The sequence below is a fragment of the Egretta garzetta genome, unplaced genomic scaffold, assembly GCF_000687185.1.
Source record: "Egretta garzetta isolate BGI_Z169 unplaced genomic scaffold, ASM68718v1 scaffold297, whole genome shotgun sequence".
In the NCBI taxonomy this organism is placed as follows: domain Eukaryota; kingdom Metazoa; phylum Chordata; class Aves; order Pelecaniformes; family Ardeidae; genus Egretta; species Egretta garzetta.
The window spans coordinates 22,462-42,396 of record NW_009260410.1 but is presented as its reverse complement, the minus strand read 5'-3'; the positions used below and the strand labels follow the sequence as shown (position 1 = coordinate 42,396).

At 42.2% G+C, this 19,935-nt stretch overlaps 1 protein-coding gene across 1 annotated transcript in view; it reads left to right on the top strand.

The window, feature by feature from the left end:
- PLEKHM3 (pleckstrin homology domain containing M3) overlaps nt 1–19,475 on the top strand; it is a 75,210-nt gene extending 55,735 nt beyond the window's left edge. Inside the window, exons 6-7 of the mRNA XM_009643545.2 lie at nt 6,739–6,896; nt 19,098–19,475. Coding sequence (XP_009641840.1) covers nt 6,739–6,896; nt 19,098–19,275 — 336 coding nt within the window. The 3' untranslated portion in view covers nt 19,276–19,475. The remainder of the gene's footprint in view (nt 1–6,738; nt 6,897–19,097) is intronic.
- The last annotated feature ends 460 nt before the right edge of the window (nt 19,476–19,935 follow it).

The window sequence follows — 19,935 nt, the reverse complement described above, 5'->3', positions numbered from 1 at the left end:
CTATGACGATAATGATTAACAAGCTGATTTACAAGGGTGGGGTCACAAAGCCATTTAGCAAATTTAGCTTGTCTCACAGTGGCAGTGATACAGAACCTGAGTTTTACAGTATTTTCACCACTTTAGCTGGAATACTAAACTGTGGTGGTGGGGCTCTTAAGCAGAGCAGTAGCTCTATGAGGATAATAACCAGGGTTTCCTTCTGGTACATAAGGAAATTACAGGTCCAGGTCTGAGGATTCAGGAGAGTTGGGGACATTTCTAGCTCCCTTCTCAGTGCTTATTCCCTGCTCACTTAGCCACAGTGAAGTGACAGCGTTCCTAGGCCTGCTTTTACATGATGCCTATGGTTGTTGGCTCTCTCTTTTCTCAGAGGTGGCATGTGGGTAGATTTCTCTTCCTTCTCTTTAGATTCTGGATAGCTTCTGATAAAATACCCTTCATCTGTTGATTCTCTGTTATCTTGGATCTTAATATAAAAAAAAAAAATAGTATTTTTTTGGAAATTACCCAGACTAGCAAATTTAACGTAACAATTATTTTAATCCAGAAACCCTTGATGTGATTTCACATACCATGACACTTTTCAGAATTTGGATTTCTTAACCTTGGCAGTTCCTCACCTCAAACAGAACAGTGTATCTGAAAGCTCGGCAAGCTGATATCCCCTTTACCCGCATGTCTTGACAGTCCTCGTGTAGGTATTTATGATCTCCATGCTATGTAAACATCTACCGCACTTTTAGAAGTTGGTAAAAATGCATGACAGGGTAGGAGATTTGATGACCCTCACTCAAATTCACAACATAGACTCCTGCAGGGATGGAGGTCTTACTCCTTACCTTTTTACTTCTTAGCTAGCATTGCTGACAGGAGCCCTGCCCTCAAAATAAACACTCACTGCCCTGAGAAATGTCTGAAAACTGCACTGTTTCTTTTCTCCTGTCCAGAAATTTCATCACATCTGATAGATTTCAGTGTTGACTTACGTGGCCATGGTGCAGAGGTTGGGTATTTCAGTGGACCTGGTCTAATAGGTGGGTGGAAGGCTATGGAGGCGTTGCTTGAAGCAACAGTGGATTACAGCTGACTCATTTTTCCTTCTGTTTCCGCACATCCTCCTTCTCATTCCCCCTAAACCCCTTGTAATATTACCTCTTTGAGAATGAGACAGTCTGAGTTTGGAGGGGATTTCCATGCTTACCTTGTCTAATCAATATTTGATTGCTTTTCAGTGACACCCAGTCAGAGGCTTCTATTATGTCTTTTCTAATTTGAACAACTGTCAGGAACTGGAACAAACTCTAACTAATTTTGTATTAGTTTTTTTCCATGCATTTTTTTTTGTTTTGTTTTGTTCTGTTTTCCAAACAAAGTTATTACAAGCTGTGAGTTTAGGTTACCGTCTCTCTAGGTTAGAACTCTCAACAGAGATGAGAAGTTCCGCCACCTAACACGAAGTGTTACCTTGGCCACTTTTCTAGTTTGGTTTTCAATATGAAAACATACATATTGCAACACTGTGCTCATGACATTGCTCTCCCATGGGACTAGTTTATGCAACCCTCCTTCATGCTGGTAAGTATGTTCTCATACAAGGAGTCTTTGTTGACTGAAAAGGGAAGACAAAGTGACTTGACTTTGCTCTGCTGTGTGTAATAGGCTGGAGTTTTGGACCCCCTGTACTGTGCTGTATGGGAGGTGGAGGTTTAGGGGCAAGGCTAGGGCTGGGGAGCGGGGGCTTTCAGAGGTGGACTTCTACCAGCATTGTGCTTGGCCCGGAGAGCTCGGATGAGGGATGGGGTCAGGACAGAGCCGTAGCTCAGCATGTGTTGGAGGTGAGGGGACTGCCTCTCCTCTGGTGCAGGGCAACGTCCTGGGCTCAGAAATGTGTCATGAAGGTAGGGCACAGGGATAGCGGTGAGAGTCCCCTGGGCAACACGTGCTGCTTCTGGAAGTTGTCTGTGGGCAGCAGCCCTGTTGTGTGTGTAGTGGGCCACTGAGGAGGATTTCTGTGCTTGTGGAGGATACTGTGGTCTATGGCTTTTCCAGGTTTTATTCTCTGGAGACAGCTGGCTGCCTGCTTGTTTCTGAAAACATCACCTTGATAGAGTGAGGGAACTATGAGTAACTTCCAGTCTTTGGATAGAAGGATCGGGAAACCTCTGGGAGCCAGCAGCCCTCCTAACAAGTAGTTGAACTTTGACTGATCACGCATTTTCCTCACGATCATATTAATGGGATGCATCCAGAGGGATTTCAACTTGTACCGTAGCCCCTGCTGCTTTTCATCTTCTCTCTCCCTGCTGAATCAGGAAAAACGTAATCCAGTGCATGTGCATCATGTTTTCCCGCTGCCCAAGGTTCTCACAGCCGTTGCCAACGTTGGCTTGTCGGCTAGCGTTCAGCAGTCCCCATGTTTCACCCCAACCTCGCTCGTACAGAGTGTAGTTGTTTCTTTGGATTTATACTGCTACCCAACTGAACAGTAGCACAAAGATATACAGAAAAGGAAGTTTGATTCATGACTTTGACTTGTATGAAAAGCCTCTGCTCTAGATATCCCCTAAAATAATTGTCCCAGCACCCCTCTGGCATGTGTTCAGATACCGTGTACCCCTTTAGTTTCTCCCACTGCTGCAGACAAGTCTCTGCCTCCCTGCCTTGCTTGGCAATGCCACCTCAGCTTTCCCAAGCCGGGTGCAGGAGGCTGGGCAGTGGGGTGGGCTGCTGCTCCTGCTGGCTCTCCTGGCTTCTCCTCTTCCCTCCCCAACAGCCCCAGCACGGGCAGCTGTGCTCCAGATGGAGGGATGCTCTCTGGTGTGGGCAGGGAGCCTGTACGGGAGGTTTAAAGGTTGGTTTAAATTGTAAGTGCTTTGAGGGCAGGGCCTGTCTTTTATGTGTATACTTGTGGGTGTGTATTTTATACAATTCCTAATGCGAGACACACAGTTAGGAGCTGCAGTATGCAAAGCTACGGCCTTCTGTCCTGTGGTAGCTTAGAGAAGCGTTTTTCCAGATCCATAGAGGATGTGGACAGTGGTTTTTGATCTGAACACTGGAACTGTTCAGAGATGCAACTTGCTTTGGGCCTCTGAACACAAGTATTTTCCTCCTGTTGTCACCAAGCAGGGTACCCCAATATATTCCAGGTACGCAGCAGTGGTAAGCCAACTGTAAGAGCATGGCCCCATGTCCAGAATCTTTCTGGGATGGATTCCTTGACCGGTTTCAGAAGAGAAAGCTGCATTGCACCCTCCATCAATTGATGACCAGAATGCCATCATCAATCACCTTTCACCTTTAATTTTGGACAATGAAACAATTGCTTACACTACAAGAATTTGGATTAGAAAACAGACCTTGCTCTTCATGTGTGCCGTAGGTAGAGAGAATCTGAACTCAGCAAAATTTTTATTTGTTTTAAGCTTTTTATTTTTTAAGAGGCACAAAGATATTTTTAAGCCTTTGCAAGTGCATGTTGAGGCTGTATTATGTTACGGGGATAAGTCAGTAGTGAAAGTTTTGGTTTCTGTTCCTTTGGCATACTCTTAACTTAGTTTTGTGCTAAATTTCCACATTTCTTATGAAGTGCGATGGACTGTTCTGCAGCTCATGATTTCACAGTTTCTCTATTTTGTAAACTTATTTTGTAAACTGAAATGTCCTTAGGAAAGGTGCAGGTCAAAGCTTAAGAGTGACTCCAACAGTGCAAACAGACGTGTGCTGTGTTAGACTGCATGGGGGCTATGGAGTCTCCATCACCGCAAGGCTTTAGTAACAGATACAGCTGTAAGGAATGACATAGATGTTGCTGCTTCGGCCAAGACAGCCTCTCGAGGTCTTTCCCCCACTCCATGATTTCCCTGAGATCTGGGTAATGCATAACATTTGTGTAACAAACTTCTGTTCTCTAATCACTTGCGTATCCTTGAAACTCAAGATCAGATTCCAGCATCGACTGGGAGAACATCCTGGGACTCAGCCATCGTGGTTCTGGGGTTCTAAACTGACCGACCCTGGGCCTCTGGCTGTCACAAGAGAGTGCTTAGTCACAGGAGAAGTTTTGACACCTTTGATTACATGTCCTACGCTCCTTTTCCCAAGCCATAAAACACACACTGGGGAAGTGTTAGCATGAATCTCCTCTTGGGAACAGCAAGTAGAAATCTTCCTTTTTGCTTTCCAGGGTAAATGGAGATGAGGATTTTGTTCTTATTAGCTACAAACACGAATGAGAGAAGGCTGCAAGGATAAGTCATATCCTGTGCACAGCCCTGAAGTGTCTGATGAAACAAAATGACACAAAATTTACAGATGCTAAAAATAGTGATAACATCAGTTTGATGTTGCATTTTGTCTTCCTCCTATAATACAGTAAAATGGCCTGTAATTCACATTGCAAAATTGGCATGCATGGTTCTTTGAAGATATCATCTTCATTGTGTGTCTGCAGTGGCCAGAGTTACAAGCCAACCCACTACAGTGCTATGACTAGCCATACAAATAAATAAATCAACAAATAAATAAATAGGGACAAATAACACCAGCTCCTTGGGGACAGCTGCCCACTCAGTCTGTCTTGCTTACGTTGTGAGCTTTTCAGCATAGGAAACCTTTTGTGCCTTGTACAGACTTAAATTCACCCCTGGTGCTTAGGGAGGTAATAGATTATGTTAATGTTGTTTATTACATTATATAAAATGTAGTTTTAATTCAGAGATTTAACTTTTAAGTCCTCGCTGACAGTGACGTTAGTACAGACTTAGAGAGTTTGTTTGCTGCTCTTGTCTTCAGCCTGGCATTTTAAGCTGAGTTGTGTGGCCTATCAGAGGTAGTTGCTGTAGCATGAAAATGCTTTGGAAAATATGCGTGTATTGTGGTTTATTTACTATCTTTGTATGCTTATTTAATCTGTTAGTGCTAAATGGCTTTTTGGAGGGTGATTGTAGCTGTGTCACTAGCTGGGTGGCTTCACTGTTTCTTTCCTCCTATTTATTGAATACTGTCAGCTTTCGTGTCTTTTCCTTGCTCCCAACTTGTTTGGCTTTCAGACCCTCTGTAACTCTGGAGTCTGCAAGCAAAAAAAGTCTTCCTTTAAAATGAAAAAAAAACCCCAGCCTAGGGGAGCTAAACTAACTTCTGACCATCTGTTAGAAGGTTAGTAACACCAGTACCTTGAACTATGGCTTCATTTTTGTATTTCGTGCAGCAGCTTCTCTGAATTGTTTATGTTCTGGTTGAAGGGGATCTTCCTATACCAGGATGCAATAGGAACGTCATTTTTCCTCTAACATGAGCAGATGTCCTATCTGCAGTAGTAGCAATAACATTGCCTCTTCCTGTTGGTGCAGATGTTGTTAGCAGGCTAGAGCTGAAAGCAAGGAGGGGGCACGTTTCAGCCCGTGCCGTTCGATGCCGTCAACATCAGCGCTACCTACACACCTCCTTTTCCACGTGCACTCTTTAATAGTGGCTATCTTAGCTAACAGGCAGGAGGTTGCCCTGGAACACAGATTTATTTCCTTTCTACTTTGTGTATGGAGAAGTGCTTCCAAAATCTCTGTTGTTCTTCTCTGCCTTGAACCTTCGCTTTATCTAGATTCGTTTACATTAAACCCAAATTACAAGTGGTATGTTACCATATTGAGGGAAGGGGTGCCTGAACTGAATCTGGCACACATTTAAGTGTAAATATCCCCAGTCTTAGGTTTCAGGGCACAGCCCTGTGCAAGCCTTCCATCAGCAATTATTGCATTCTTCTTCCTTTTTGTAGGAGGTCACTATCAAATCCTGTGACACATTTCTATCACTAATCTGGCAGGCTGCCATTCAGACCACAGGAAGCTGGGGGGAGAAGAATATACACTTAGGGCCTTATTCCATCTTCATTATTCCCTGCACCAGCAGAATTCCTTAAAGTCTCTGGAAGTTTGATCTGAATGGAAAGTATTTTGCCTGAATAGCACCCCTTATTGAGGCATTGTCACTGAGTCACAAATTTAGATGAGTGTTGTGGCTAGCAGTTTAATCTATACTGCATGGCTGTTTTTTCACACTAACACAGGGAGTGCTAATCACTTCTAATGGTCTAGCAGGATTGTCTGGCAGTGAGGGACTTCTTGATTTGAGAGCTGGACACTGAAGGAAAAAAACGCAGTTCCTATTCAAGAGTTTATCTGAGAATTTATTCATTTTGGCAACGAGGGGAATATTGTATTTTAATGGTTTAATGGGAAACAACTTTACTAAAGGAGGTAAGCCAGGGTTCCGTTCACAAAAAATATGCAAAAAGCTTGTGCTTTGGAGGAAAAGGAGCAAAGAGAAAACTGCAATTTGTGCGTAAAAAACCAGCAAGGAATGAAAATCATAAATGTCAGGCAGAATCCATAGCTATCAGATGATAATATGGAAGCCTTAAACTCTTTTCCTATCTACTCTTTTGAGCATTAGTGTATGAATGCATTGTTGTATTAAAAATTACTTCTAATCTTGTATGTTGTTGCTGTATAGAGACTTTTGGAGAGACAGTAATTTTGGTTTTATGTTGGGATCATTGCCAGTTCATTGGCTGCTGTTATCACTTGTGATTTCATGGAGCTGTAATTGTTGGGAAGTAACTTTCCTGTTCTTTTAACCAGCAACACTTAGCTGCATTTCTGTATTAATAAATACTGTCTCAGTCCTTCAGGGAACTCTACTAATTTTTCATTTAATGTTCTCTTTTCCTCATTTCAGGTTATTGAAGGGAAGCTGGCACCTTTCTTGGGGAAGGTGATCAAGTTTGCCACCTCTCATGTGTACAGCTGCAGCCTTTGTAGTCAAAAGGGTTTCATCTGCGAGATTTGCAACAATGGAGAAATCCTTTACCCCTTTGAGGACATTTCTACAAGCAGGTACTGTAATATCAGTCACACATTTGACTTGTGTATCATATCCTGGTGGATTCTCAGCCTCGTGACATCTTATTTAAATAGCTAGGGACTGGATCCCACTAATGCACATTTCTGGGCAGCTACACCAGATTACTGGTCCAGGGAGGCCGCCACGAGCAGACTTGGGAAATAGATGGGAGGAGTGACTTCCCAAAGCCCTGCAAGTCTTGGAACAGCTGTTGAAAAAGGGAAGAGTCCCCAGTGGCATCACACAGTGTGATTTATGTCTGCTGAAAAGCCAAATGGATTCTCTGGAGTGATCACAGACATCTTTCTGGTATCTGATGTCACTGGGCCCATGATATACTGGGATTGTCCATTATAAAAAAAACCCCATCCATTCTGAAGTGTTCTCCCCATGAAATGTTATGGCTAATTCTCTGCTTTCTGTATGCATACTCGTCTGTGCCTGTGCATGCAAGATTTTTTTTTTTTAAAATGGCATTGCTATTCTCAGGTGGCTACAAAATAAATGTAAGCATATGCTAGTCCTAAGCTAAACAAAAGAACCTTTATTTCGCATTATATGGAGTGCTGGATGCCAGGTCAGGGACAGGAGTTGCACGGAAAACCTAGAAGCAAAATGCAGGAAACCAGAGCAGACTTGGCAACGGAGCAGTGTTACTACTCTTTTTCAAAAATGTCTTGGAAGCCCTATAAAGGAGAGATTTTTTTTTTTTTTTCTTTTTTTTCTTTTTTACTCCACAGAAAGACAGTATATCTGACAGCACAGCATTCCTCCATAGATAAGTACTTTTCTGGCTGTTTCAAATACAGTCATTTTAATTTGTTCTCCAAATTGTCCCATTGAAGGGCCACCTTTGGAAACAATCAGGACCAGCCTGTTAAAAGAGCTTCGTTAAGAATCTGATCCCCCTGCATGCACAAAGATGTTAAATTACAAGTAACCAAGGACTACTCTTCGGGGATTTTCAGCCTGACCTGAGTTTCAAAGACTGTTTGCACATTCTTTTTCCAGACTCTCGTTCTAAAAAATGCATTGACAAAGCAGTGGACATAAGCTAAACAAGGTGTGCAGCTGAGCTCTGTAAAAGGTTTTCAAGAAAGAATCTATCTAGGGTGCATGGTGAGGTAGGCTGAGTTAAAAAGAGAGAGACTGAGATGACATAAAACATAAGATGTCTACTGAGACTGTATAAAAGGCAATTGAAGATATTCCCAAAAGATTGATGAGAATGTGCAAGAGCATTTGGGAAGACAAGTTAACTTGAAGTGCCTGTGCATTTGATTTGTCTGAGAGATTTTTGGTCACAAAAACATTGTTGGGTGTATACTGTTCCCCCGCCCTTCAGCTGAGATCAGACATACCTTGCAATTACAGAGTTTAAAACCTTCTGGAATCAACTAGTATTTGTCAGCAGTTCAGTGAAAGCCAAAAGAAGCTGCTCTAGCTCCTGTTTTTACATGAATTAGAAGCCAGAAAGGACTTTTGTTCATGTTTCACAAATGTGAAGTTGTGGTTGATGTCATGCCAAAGACAGCGGTCTTTGTTAATGATTTTAATTAAAACATAATCAGCATGAAATGTTCTCTGATGTTTCTCTTTCTTATTTTGTCAGAGGTCATCCTGCTTACTCCTTTTGTACTCCTTATCTCTAAACCTTGTTTTTATCCCCAACATTTTCCATTTCCCTTCCTAGTTAGCTTTCTCATCTCATTACTGCTGTGTGTGCACATGCACCTCTCTGAAACTAACCAGATTATTTCAGTTCCGTATTTTTGCTCTTTTCCACCTTCAGGCTGGAGGCAAGTCATGCCAACAGAGGAGCTTATGTGTTTTACTGTGCAGCTCCATCAGCTGCAAAGCAGCTAGGGAGAAGGCCAGGTAGAGGGGGGTTGTGTTTATTTCCATCTCTTACAGATGAGAGAGGTTTCTGGGGTAGGTGGGCTGACCACAACGATGACAAGTGTAAGGTGAAGAGGCTAGTTAGATATAGGTAGATGTACAGAGTAACCTGTGGTTCGTGTGAAGACTTGCAATTATACCTGAAATTTCTGATGATGTGTGTTCAGCCTTCCTTGTTAGTTAAGTGTCATGCAGAGCTCTGAGTAAACAGTTAGCTCAGATTTCTGGTTTGAGTCCACAATGTGCAGTGAGAATTGACTACAATTCCCTTTCTCCATCCTGGTTTTCTGGAATTGCTGTCTGCAGCATACTATTCACATTTTGTACTCAATACTAGACTGCCAAATACCCTGGCTGCAGCTGCTGATTTAAGGAGGGAAGAGCAGCTCAGCTCTGAAGACTGTGTTCTTCCTTCTTGCTTTTGAACGTTGCTCATTCCCTTTTGAGCATGCTACTAATTCTACCAGCAAATTGGGCTGTTAAGTTAGAGAGATTCAAAAGCGGGTGCAGGACAGCTTTTGCAAACTTCACCTCTGTTGAATGTTGAAAAGTGAAATCTGTTGGGGGGTGTGTGTGTATGTGTGTCTGTGTCGAGCTGGCATTTGTTTTTCTGGCTACCTCCCTGACCTTTCTTGCTCTTTGGAGAGAAGAGTGACAGCTGTCAGAGAGGCCATTACAATTTCAAGGTGGTTCTCAGCTGGCTGTTAACTTTCCATCTTCATGGTCTCTTAGGTCAGCTTTGAGGTGGAGAGATTGTTTCTCTCCGAAATATTGTCAGCAGTTTCTGGAGCAGTCTTCAGAAGGGAATTTATGAAGGATGGGTCTTCTTTAGATAGATACAGCTGAGAGAAAAGGAGGGCCCCTCTTGAGGGCTGGAGTTTCTCTTTGGTTGGGTTATTTGCTTGAGAGTCATTTTTGTCAGTCCTTGAGCAAACAGAGTGAATACCTGGGTTATGCGCTCCTCAGGGTTTGAATACACATATATTACATACCCTTCTCTCACTAATCAGCGTGACACATTCCTTTGTTGGCAAACAGTTCCAAACCAAACACAATCAGTTCACTTAATTAGCGGGTCTGTGGGCTGTGCTTGGCAGGCTCTTTACATCCTGCTCAACAATACAACGCAACAGTTTGCTGCCTTGAATGTGAGGGTGGGCTCACAAAGTCATAAGCTTTCTAATGATATTTCCTTTCTGTGGCTTTTCTTGGGAGATGGCCATTCTGCACAGAGCTTAATGAAAGCTGTGATTCAGTAGTTAAACAATTTCTTAAAAATTGTCCCATCCTTTTGGATGCCTCTTCCAGTCAGATTCCTCTGTCCCCCGTTTTCCTCTTTGCTGTCTTACCCATATTTATATAACAGTTCATCAGGGTTCTTTCTAAACTTCACAGCTTCAGCATCTTTTTGAAGGGCCTTTAAATAATGAGAAGTATATTTAAAGCCTCCTGAGTTAATTGCACATTTCATGGAGCAAATTGCCAGCTAATGTAAACTCTTACAGCTCTGCTTTTGCTGGAGCTCTGGCAACTTAACCTGAGCGTCTACCTCCTGTTTTATTTCTTGGACTAAAGTTGCCCCGGGCTTAAATTTAGCAAATAAACATATAAAATTATCCTATTATATCACTAATTTTATTTTTACAAGTGTTGTGAAATGAGTTTAAATATCCCTCGTTATAAATTGGCTTGTTAGAGCTATCCTTGCCCATTTGTTAGCAGCCAGGCAGTGCCCTTCAAGTTATTCTGATATTGCTTGTTCTTCATTAACGTGGTGAAAAGCTTTTGTTTCTTTCTCCTAACTTTAAAAAAAAAAAAAAGAAAGTTCAGAAGTGAAAAGAAAATGCCTGTGTAGTGGTACTGGTGTCTATAGTATGTGGCTGTATTTGTTTTATAACCTAGAACTATTTTAAACAAATTTTAAATCTTAAGGAATACAGGGAAAAATACCATTGGAACAAGAACAGAATTATTCATTAAAAAGGGGGTTTTGTCCAATTAGATAATTAAGAAATTATATTTATGGTTAAGATTATTATATGCTACCCAGTTAATAAAGTTTTGGTCTTGCCTGCGTGTCAGCATCCTAGTGACTACTTTCACAGGCAATTTGTTCTGTTTTGCTGGTAAAGCTACTTGCTTCGTTAAGAACTATTTAGTCAATTCCTTGCCTTTTATGTGGTGACTACAGATGTATGTGAACCATGGAGAGCTGCTCTTTTGTGTTCGTATTCATTTATTAAGGCTAAACTGTTTTCACTTTGCAAAGTTAATTCGTTCTGCAGATCAGTTAAGACATGTAGACCTCTTAAGATACAAACCAGAAGACCCAAGTTTAAAATAGACGTGCCACAGAACAGGCTTGACTATATCAACCAGCTTGGATGCCTCTATAATCTTTGGCCACCATCCTGATAAGACCTATGAACGTACTTAACTTTACACAGAGCGAGAAGTCTTACTAAAGGCTCTGAGACTGTGTTTAGCTTTATGTGCATGCCAAAGTCTTTGCAAGATTACAGCTCACTATGTTATGGATGCCGTGTCACTGGACAAAACCAGCTTTGAGCATTTGGGAGAATGATGACGATGGATATTAGGTTGGAGAGACATAGTATAGAGAGCATTTCCAGGAAATACCTTGGCACAGGTCAAAGGCATCACTCAAAGTACATAATTTTCCCTCTTCCTTGATTAGTTTGTGTTATGCTAGACAGCCTTTCCCCAAGCCCAGTTCACCTGAGCTGTGATAGCAGTTTAGTACCTAATTACCTAATTCTTGAAAGAGCTTAGTTTACCAGATGTTGATAGCTGGTTCAGAGCACCCTGAAGTGATCTGCTCAGCACTTTCTTTAAAGAAACTTAGGCACCGAAGTAGATGTTAAGTTCTCTTGAAAATTTAATTTCACCTGAATCTGTCAAAACTGGTCAAAATCTTCTGACAGTAATGTTATCTAGAATGCATAAAAAGAAAGAGATAAAATATACTGGCTTTTTCATCAAGCATTGTATTTTGGAACTGAATTAGCTTTAGAGGTTGGTTTTACCTGCCTCATGTCAGAGTGGTATTTACTAGAACGTTGAGCGTAAAAGCAGATATTTATGTCAAGTAGGAAGGCCTCTGCAGTGCTGCCTTGTGCTCTTCCCAGCTGGTTGAACATGGCAGCCATCTCGCTTCCAGCTTCTATTTTGCAGCTTCCCTGCTGTGCCTTCTTCCTCACTCTAGGTATTTCCAACTTGACAATCAAGACCTTTTAATTCTTTCTCCTCCTTCCTCATGCAAATTCCCCTTTTAATATAGACTTCTGCATCTCCCAAATATGGTTCCTTGTAGACCAGCTTTTCAATTGCTTTTTAGCCTATGAAAGCCAACACTGCCAACTCTAAGTGCTCAGAAATTCTAAGACTCCCTTGAGAATCTTGCTGTTTATATACTTACTTTATTTTTTTAAATGTTAAGTTTTTTCATCCTGGGTCTGGGTAGACATGTCTTCAACGTTACAGCAGAGCTACAAAGTCCAGGTGCCTTTGCCTTTCTCCTTTATTAAAAGCATACATTCTGGGTTAATCATAGGATTTCCAGACTTGAGACTTACAGAAAAATGAAAAATAGTAGAGTCGTGCAGTCAAATCATAACGGTTGAGGGCAAAATGTTAATATTACTGTTAATAGTATTGCCTGACTCTTTGTTTTTAGGTCTTCAGCCATGACTTTGTGAATACAGTTCATTAATAATAGGAGAGGTAGAGGGGCGAAGTCCAGTTCTTGGTGTGGCTGCTAGCAGAGGCAGAGGATATATGTCTGAGCAATGTAAACACTTGAATCTCTGTGGCATCTCAGCCTCTCCAGTGGTTTGCAGGTAGTGGATCTACCACGTGTAGGGCTTTTCCCCTTTCCAAAGCTCCACTGACTAAAGTGTAATCACATGAGTTTCAGATTAATGTTTTAATACTGATTTTAGTGTCCCTTTACTGATCTCTTGCAAACTGCTGTGTACAGGCCACATTACTTGGCTTGGGATCTCTGAACTTCAGATAACTCGCAAAGTGCAGTACTGAGGTCGACAATCAGTCCTTAGTTCTCCTGCTGGATGCAAGTACAGAAACATACGTAGGTAAGTGTAGCATAAATCCCTGCAGCCACAGCTGGTGGGGAGGCTGAGAACACACTTCCCTCCTTAATCAGGAATGACAGAGCTCTACGAAGAGGGATCTGGGACCTGCAGGATCCCTGCTCCTGCTTGACCCTGCTGCCGTGCTCCGGTGCAGTAACTCAGCCTGTGTTGACAACTGTCACGGGAGAATAGCAGGTGGTTAAATCCAGCTGGTATGGGCCGGGGCTGAACAAGAAAAAATTATTCTGTGAGCACCCAAAACGAAGGCTTGCTCTGCGATTTCTCTGGGTCTAGGTCTTTCTGTGTTCTTTCTCTGAGGAGTTGACACTGAGGCTCTCCCGCACTGGTGGAGTGCTGCTGGTTTTCTCTCTCCTCCAGCCAACTGCCCGCTTTTCCCTTCATTTGTGAGGCTTTAATGTCTCTGACCACTTTGCACATCTGTTGGTTGCAGTCGACCTTGGCAGTGGGTGCTGGCATGACAGGATGAGGGGCAAGAGATGGTACAGATGGGGAGGCACCCCATGGCAAGCCCTGGGCGGCCAAGCCAGGATAGGGGCTTATTTGTTCATCCTCCCCTTCTGCCTGGGGCACTTCTCCAGCAGCTCAGTCTAACCTGTGCTGGGTGAAAGGGAGCAGACCCTGGTCACAGGCACCACGACAGGCTGCGTTTGGTTGCTGTACACCCCATGCTGGTCCCTGCAGCTGTTCCAGAGGTGCAAACCACGGGCGCTCTACTTGGTGAGTCCCATCAGTGCAGGCTGGTGGTCGCTGTACAACCCATGCTAGCTGCCACCTGTAACCAGCTCACCCCTCTGTATCGCTTCCCCCAGGACACGAGCTGGGCTGATGGTTGGCAGTTAGCTATTTCCACAGTTCCTGTACCCTCCAAGGCCAACCCAGGACCCAGCCATTATAAATGAGGAGCGTCTTCAAGCTCTGCTGGCATATCGATGGTAACCCCCATCTGATGAGCAGGTATATGGAAAGGAAAACTATGATTATGCTTTGAATTGCTGCTGGCTCGCTGAACACTGAATTAATCATTTAGAGTGAATTTCAGACGTAACAATTTGAGGGGCTGAGCAGTGGGCTCTGCTCTGGTTTTGTTTGGCGTTTTTTTCCTCTTCAGATGCAAATTTTTCAAAAGCAAGTCTGAAGTATTAACAGTTTTTAAGTATGGTATTTAAAAAAAAAAAACAACTGTGTCTAGGAAAGACCATGTGTCATACAAGGCATTATCTTAACAAGCTCCTTACAGGGACAAATCAATGTCATATTAGTGCCAACTTTTCTTCCATTCATTTACTACATGGGCGTCCCTCCCTAGGCAGGCTCCTTGCCTTGGTTCCTAGGCAACTGTAATAATATTGCTGCACGTGTGTGTCAGGCATTGATTGCCTTTGGGGCTTTTTTTGTATTGTAAGTGAACACAGGCTAGTCCGTTTTCCTTTTCTTTGTGTTCTGCTAAAGTCTCTGAGAGTTTTGAAGGGCACGTCTGTGATATTCACAGCTGAGCAATTCAGACATACTTGCAGACAGGCGCATGTGGGATGGTCATCATGCTGGAATCCCGAGGCAAGGCTTACTTCAGCTACTGTGGTTTTACTCTTTGGGGTTTTTTAATAGCCAAGTTGCAGGTGGCTTAGTATTTTGGAAGCTTGGTGAATGTGTGGCATCATCTAAAGAAAACATAATGAGCAACCCCGATTTATCTTGTTTTTACTCTATGTGGAGGGGGAAAAAAAAAACCTGAAGAGTTCTAGTCAACGAAGGGTTCAGCCCTAACCCAAATCCTTACTGAAATTCCATTCAAGGGATTACTCACTTGAGCAAATATGTGCAAGGTCTGGCACAGAGGATGTGGATTTTTTAAATGAAAAAATGAAAGTTAATGTATAAAATTACAAGAGAAGGGATGGTGGGTGAATATGGCACTGCAGTGCAACAGGGGAGCTCTTTGCCCTTCTCAGCTCTTCTAAGAGCTGCTGGCTGACCCTGAGCAAATCAGTTCACCTCTTGTTTCCCCATTTGTGAGGTGGGAATGGCCGTGTAGCTGTCATTCACCGTTTGTTCATTTCAGGAACAAACAGCATAACCATGAGCTGCTTTGATTCCCCGCTTGGTGTTTGGAAGCCAGACAGGTACAGCACCTGTGTGTGGTACTGAACCCGTCCTGATAAACCTTACTAGTCCCAGCAGTTTCATCCCAACACAGTCATGCTGGCCAGTCTGTCAACCTGTAGGGTTCCTACGAGACAAATAAAACTGTCTTTCAGGTGACATCCTGAAACACCAGTTGTTCATCCCTGGTTTATTTTGTCTGCTTAGGGTGGAACATCTTTGAGGCCTCTTTGTGTTGTACCCCCCTCTTTGGGCACCTGATCTTAGCCATGGGCACCTAAATGGTAGTGCAGTACAGAGGAGGAATATGAGTGTGATCAATCGGTTGTGCAGAATCTAGAATTACTTAAGCCATAAACCTGTGAAGTACAGGTGGGAAGCATGAAAAGAATTTGCCAGAATTTACAATTTACCAAATTCTGATGTGTATATGTTTCAAATGCCCAGACTTAATGGGAGATACTAACATTGGCATTTCCTCAGCATACAAGGAATGATTTTATGCTTTTAATGTAGAAAGGCTTTTCTTTTATAACTAGTAATGATAATAATAAGAGCATTATAAAGCCTGTCTAGCTGTGGAGAGCTTTGCCCTTTCTCTCTTACACTTTTTAGCGCAATAGAAATTATTCAGAGGATTGAATAATTCGCTGCATTTTTGTTACTCTGGTGTTCAAACAAGTAAAAACATCCTTAAAACATAAACCACCCCCTGTAGTCTCAACAGAAATTGAGTTGGTCAGGAAAGAGGGAAAAAAAGAGAGAAAACACTGAAATAGAGAGGAAGCTATTTCAGATGCCTTCTTAAAAGACTGAAAGTCTGTATGAAAACAACATGCAATATTCACCAGTTCTTCAAATGATGTTTGAAAAATAGCAAGATGCTGTTAATGTGCAGTATTGCAGTATCATTCATTAAAAAAGGAAATGTGAAAGGCCTGAATGGCTGCGGGCTCATCAGCTTCTTATCAGTGGCATATAGAAGTCTCACAAAAGATGCAGGGACTTTTTGGCCTCTAGCCAAATAAGTCAGGATTCAGAAATAGTACCTGAACTATGAATTACCTATGACAACTACAGGGGTTAAAGGGAAGATAACAAAGTGTAGTTGAGCCATTACGTGAGCCTTTAAAGACTACAAAATGTATCTTCTCTCCAGAGAAATAAAAGCATTTTGGAATACCAAGGCTTGAAAACAGCAGTAAAGAAAAGCTGTGACTCTAACATGTGGAGATAAAATTAGATGTCAGGATTAAATAAGCAGCAAGCTATTTGTAATATTCTAAGAAGGAATATAATTTTGGTGGGGTTTTTGGTATCACTGGAAAACTTCTCCCCCTGAGATGAGGAATGGTCAACCAGTTGACATTTCCAGGGTCAGTTAAGACTGACTGTATTTGATATGATGAAAAGCAAAGCTGTAGATGGCTTGGGGTTGTATAGCTCCATCGCTTTAAAGGGAGTAACTTAGCATTTGCCCAATGGCAGAGCAAGATCGGCATTGCCCTCCGGCCCCAGTGACTGAGTTTCTTTAGCAGTGAGGGCATACAAGCATGGGGTGAAGGCTGACCCAGGTATCCTCTGTACCTGTCCCTGCGGAGAGCAAGAGGCAGCTTGCCAATTCAGAGCACCATTCTTCCAAGCTGCTGTTCTGTTGTCATTTGCACCCAGCCGTTGGGGCTGGGAGTACCTCAGCCTTCACCAGAGAAAGCAGAAAATAGGTCTCCCAGAGGGGCAGTCAGGGGTGGAGGCACCAGAATGGACTGATGATGGCCACGATGGCCGCCAGTGCAGACATTCATTCTCATTTGGTTCTCAGCGATGTGAGAGAAGTTTGTTATTTTTTCCCCCGAGCTTATTTCTGAAAAATGAATTCATGTTAATTTAAACAACATCAATCTTTCTTCTTTTCTGCTGATGGCCTTTGACTGGGGAGAGCAGGTGTGCTGGCTCCTCTCTCATCCCACTCCATCCATTTCAGCAGCAATTTCTGATAAGTTTTGTCACCTCCACGCGTACCATGGAGAAATACTGGGCGAGTGTAGGGAGTGGCAATGTGAGAGCACAAAATTACACTCCTCATCAATCATTACCCTCTAGCAACTTCCAGGGCACTGTAAATTGCTGACTAACAAGGGAAAATTAGCTTGATAAAATCACCATTAGTGTCAATTCAGAATGATGTGAAGTTTTAAAGATACTGCTGTCCTCTCTGTCTTGTTTCGTGGAGATCCCAATCCAGCAAAGCATGTAAGCACATGCTTAATTGTAAGCAGACCAGTAATCCCAAGGAAATCACTGGGATATGAGTCCTGAGCATGTGTTTATGTGGTTCACTGCATCAGGGCCATAACACTCACTCTCTGAGCACAGAAATGATAAATATCTCTGTGTGAGCCAGTTTCTTGATTCAAAAACGGGTTTAGACTCACTAAGCTGGACTTAGAAATATGACAGTCAAGTTTTACTGCAAGAGATCATAGTAGTCAGTGGATACACAGCATTATACTTAGCCTCTTTAACCTTCCTTTTCTTAACTGTTACATATCAGTTTATGCTAGCTAGAAATGTGCCTGTAAACCTTTGCATAGCCTTCTCAAAGCTCTGCCGTTACTAAAATTTAGACCATGTTTAGACCCAGGCATAAAACTTAAAAGTGCAGCCAGATCAGGAACAGTTTTTTTAAAGTTACAGGTGAGGTGCAGATGCAGCTAATACAGCCAACAGGTTGTATTAGCTTATTGACTTCTCTCAGTATTGCCAGACTGCATACCAAATACTTCAATTTGCCTTATGGCTTCTCAGTGTTTGGGGTTTGTTTCTGCATGTTTTCAGTTTTTCTTCACAGTCTTGAAGAACTTACTTCTAAGAAAAAAAGAAAAAAACGCAACCAAAAAAGCTCAAAGCAAACAAACAAAAAACCCCACTAGAGATATAACAATGGACACTTGGATTCTTATATAGTCATTTGATTACAGTAGCTGCGAGAAAGGAAAAGTGCAAGGCATTTCAAGACTTCCCACGTCACCAGGGTGACCAGCACCCCTCATTTGTATTTCAGATTTGCTCTAAAGTTTGATGTTTTGTTGCTTTCATTACTTGATTATCCAGCTGGAATCTAAGACACTGTACCTCTGACACTATCATCCTTTTTATTTTTTTCATTCGGTTACAAAGCTGTAGCAACTTACTCATCACTACAGATAGTTATTTGCATTGAGAGGCTGAGCATGTCCATCTGTTTAATTGTAGCCCACTCCATGATCACCAGCTGATTCATTGCTCCACAGCCATCTGGAACTGGGGCTTGATCTGCTGTAACATTACATCCATTGCCTGAGAGTGCCCCAAAAGTAATCCCGTCATCTTGTTTGAGCACTTGATTTGTTTGAAGTCATAATATTGCATTTGAGAACAGAATAGCACACCTTGGAATGCCAGAAGCTAGAACTGTGTTGATCTAGTCTAATCTTCCACAGGACACAGAGCAAAAATACCACCTACCTCTGTTTCATTTTTTACTTTGTGGAAGGACAACTTCTCCTACTGTTGAAATGGACTGTACTTTTACTCTTTCCAGAGCAGCTGACCACTGGAACTTCAGTGAAGAAAATGTCATATCTTGACTGTTGCGAATGCTCAAACATATTTTAATGGAAATGAATATTGTTACTCTTCATTTACAAATCAAAGCAGTAACCTTGTCTTTCATAAAACAAAATTGGTATCTGTTCTGTGATAGATCTGAATGCTAGTTAATAAGAAGATAAGTATTAATCCTCCTAAAAATATCTGTCTGTGAAGCAGAAGTGCTGGGAAAGATTCTCAGCAACTGCAAATGGATGCAAGTCAACTTACTTTAGTGGTCCTGAGTGGCTTTACACCAGCAGAGGTGTGGGCAAGGCAGTGTCTTTTACAACTCCACTCTTGAAACATAGAGCTCTTTGAGCTACCAGAACTGTTTGAAGGAATGTCTACTGCCCACAATCCATGTGAAGTCCATTGCATGCTCTGGTTCTATTTTGTCATTCAATTTTGACACATAATTTGTGTTTGCAGGTGTGAAAGCTGTGGTGCTGTCTTCCACTCTGAGTGCAAAGTGAAGGCTGTACCATGCCCCAGGTGTGTGCGTAAAGAATTGCAGAAGAAGCAGAAATCCTTCTGGAGGCGACTGAATATGGATGAAAACTTCGAAGAGTCTTGCAACATGTTTGAATTGTCGTATCAGAACACATGAGTTCCTTGAAGCAGTGGCTAGCCTGAAGAGAATCCCTTTCCCAGCTGCCAGCTCAAGCAACTTCTCAGCTTAGCCAGGCAGAAATCTTTTTGCAAAATAATATCTGACCTTCTTCATCCATGAATAGCAGCTGCCAAAGTGGCCATAAAGCCTTGTTGGCTTTGAAATACCAATGGCTAAACTGCATTTTGCGTTGAAGTCCAGCCGCTAGCTCTCAAAATGTGGTTTACTTGAAATGCTTTAGGTCTAGCTAATTAAGCACCCAACTTTTTCTTTTCCACCTCTGGAGAAGACTTTTCCTCAAGGCAGAAAATATTTCCTGCCATTACCACATTATTTTTTATGTTGCTCATTTAGAATTGATGAATCATCGACTTATTTATGTGTATTATTTATTTATTATTAGCCTTGGCGGAGGTTCTGGTGAGGTGTTTCACAGAACCCAGTAGGGCAGGAATGGTTTTAAACCCAGCTGCTCCTTCTGATGTGGACACGTGGTTCCATTTCCTCATGTTTCCAGAGAGCTATTTTTAAAGGATCAGTGCATTTACATGTCAGTCCTCTCTGAGGAAAGAAAAGTATCTCCCATCAAAACTTATTCAGGGTGCTTGCAAACATAAGACGCAGAATAATTCCTTCAGCTATGTTTATGTATTTATA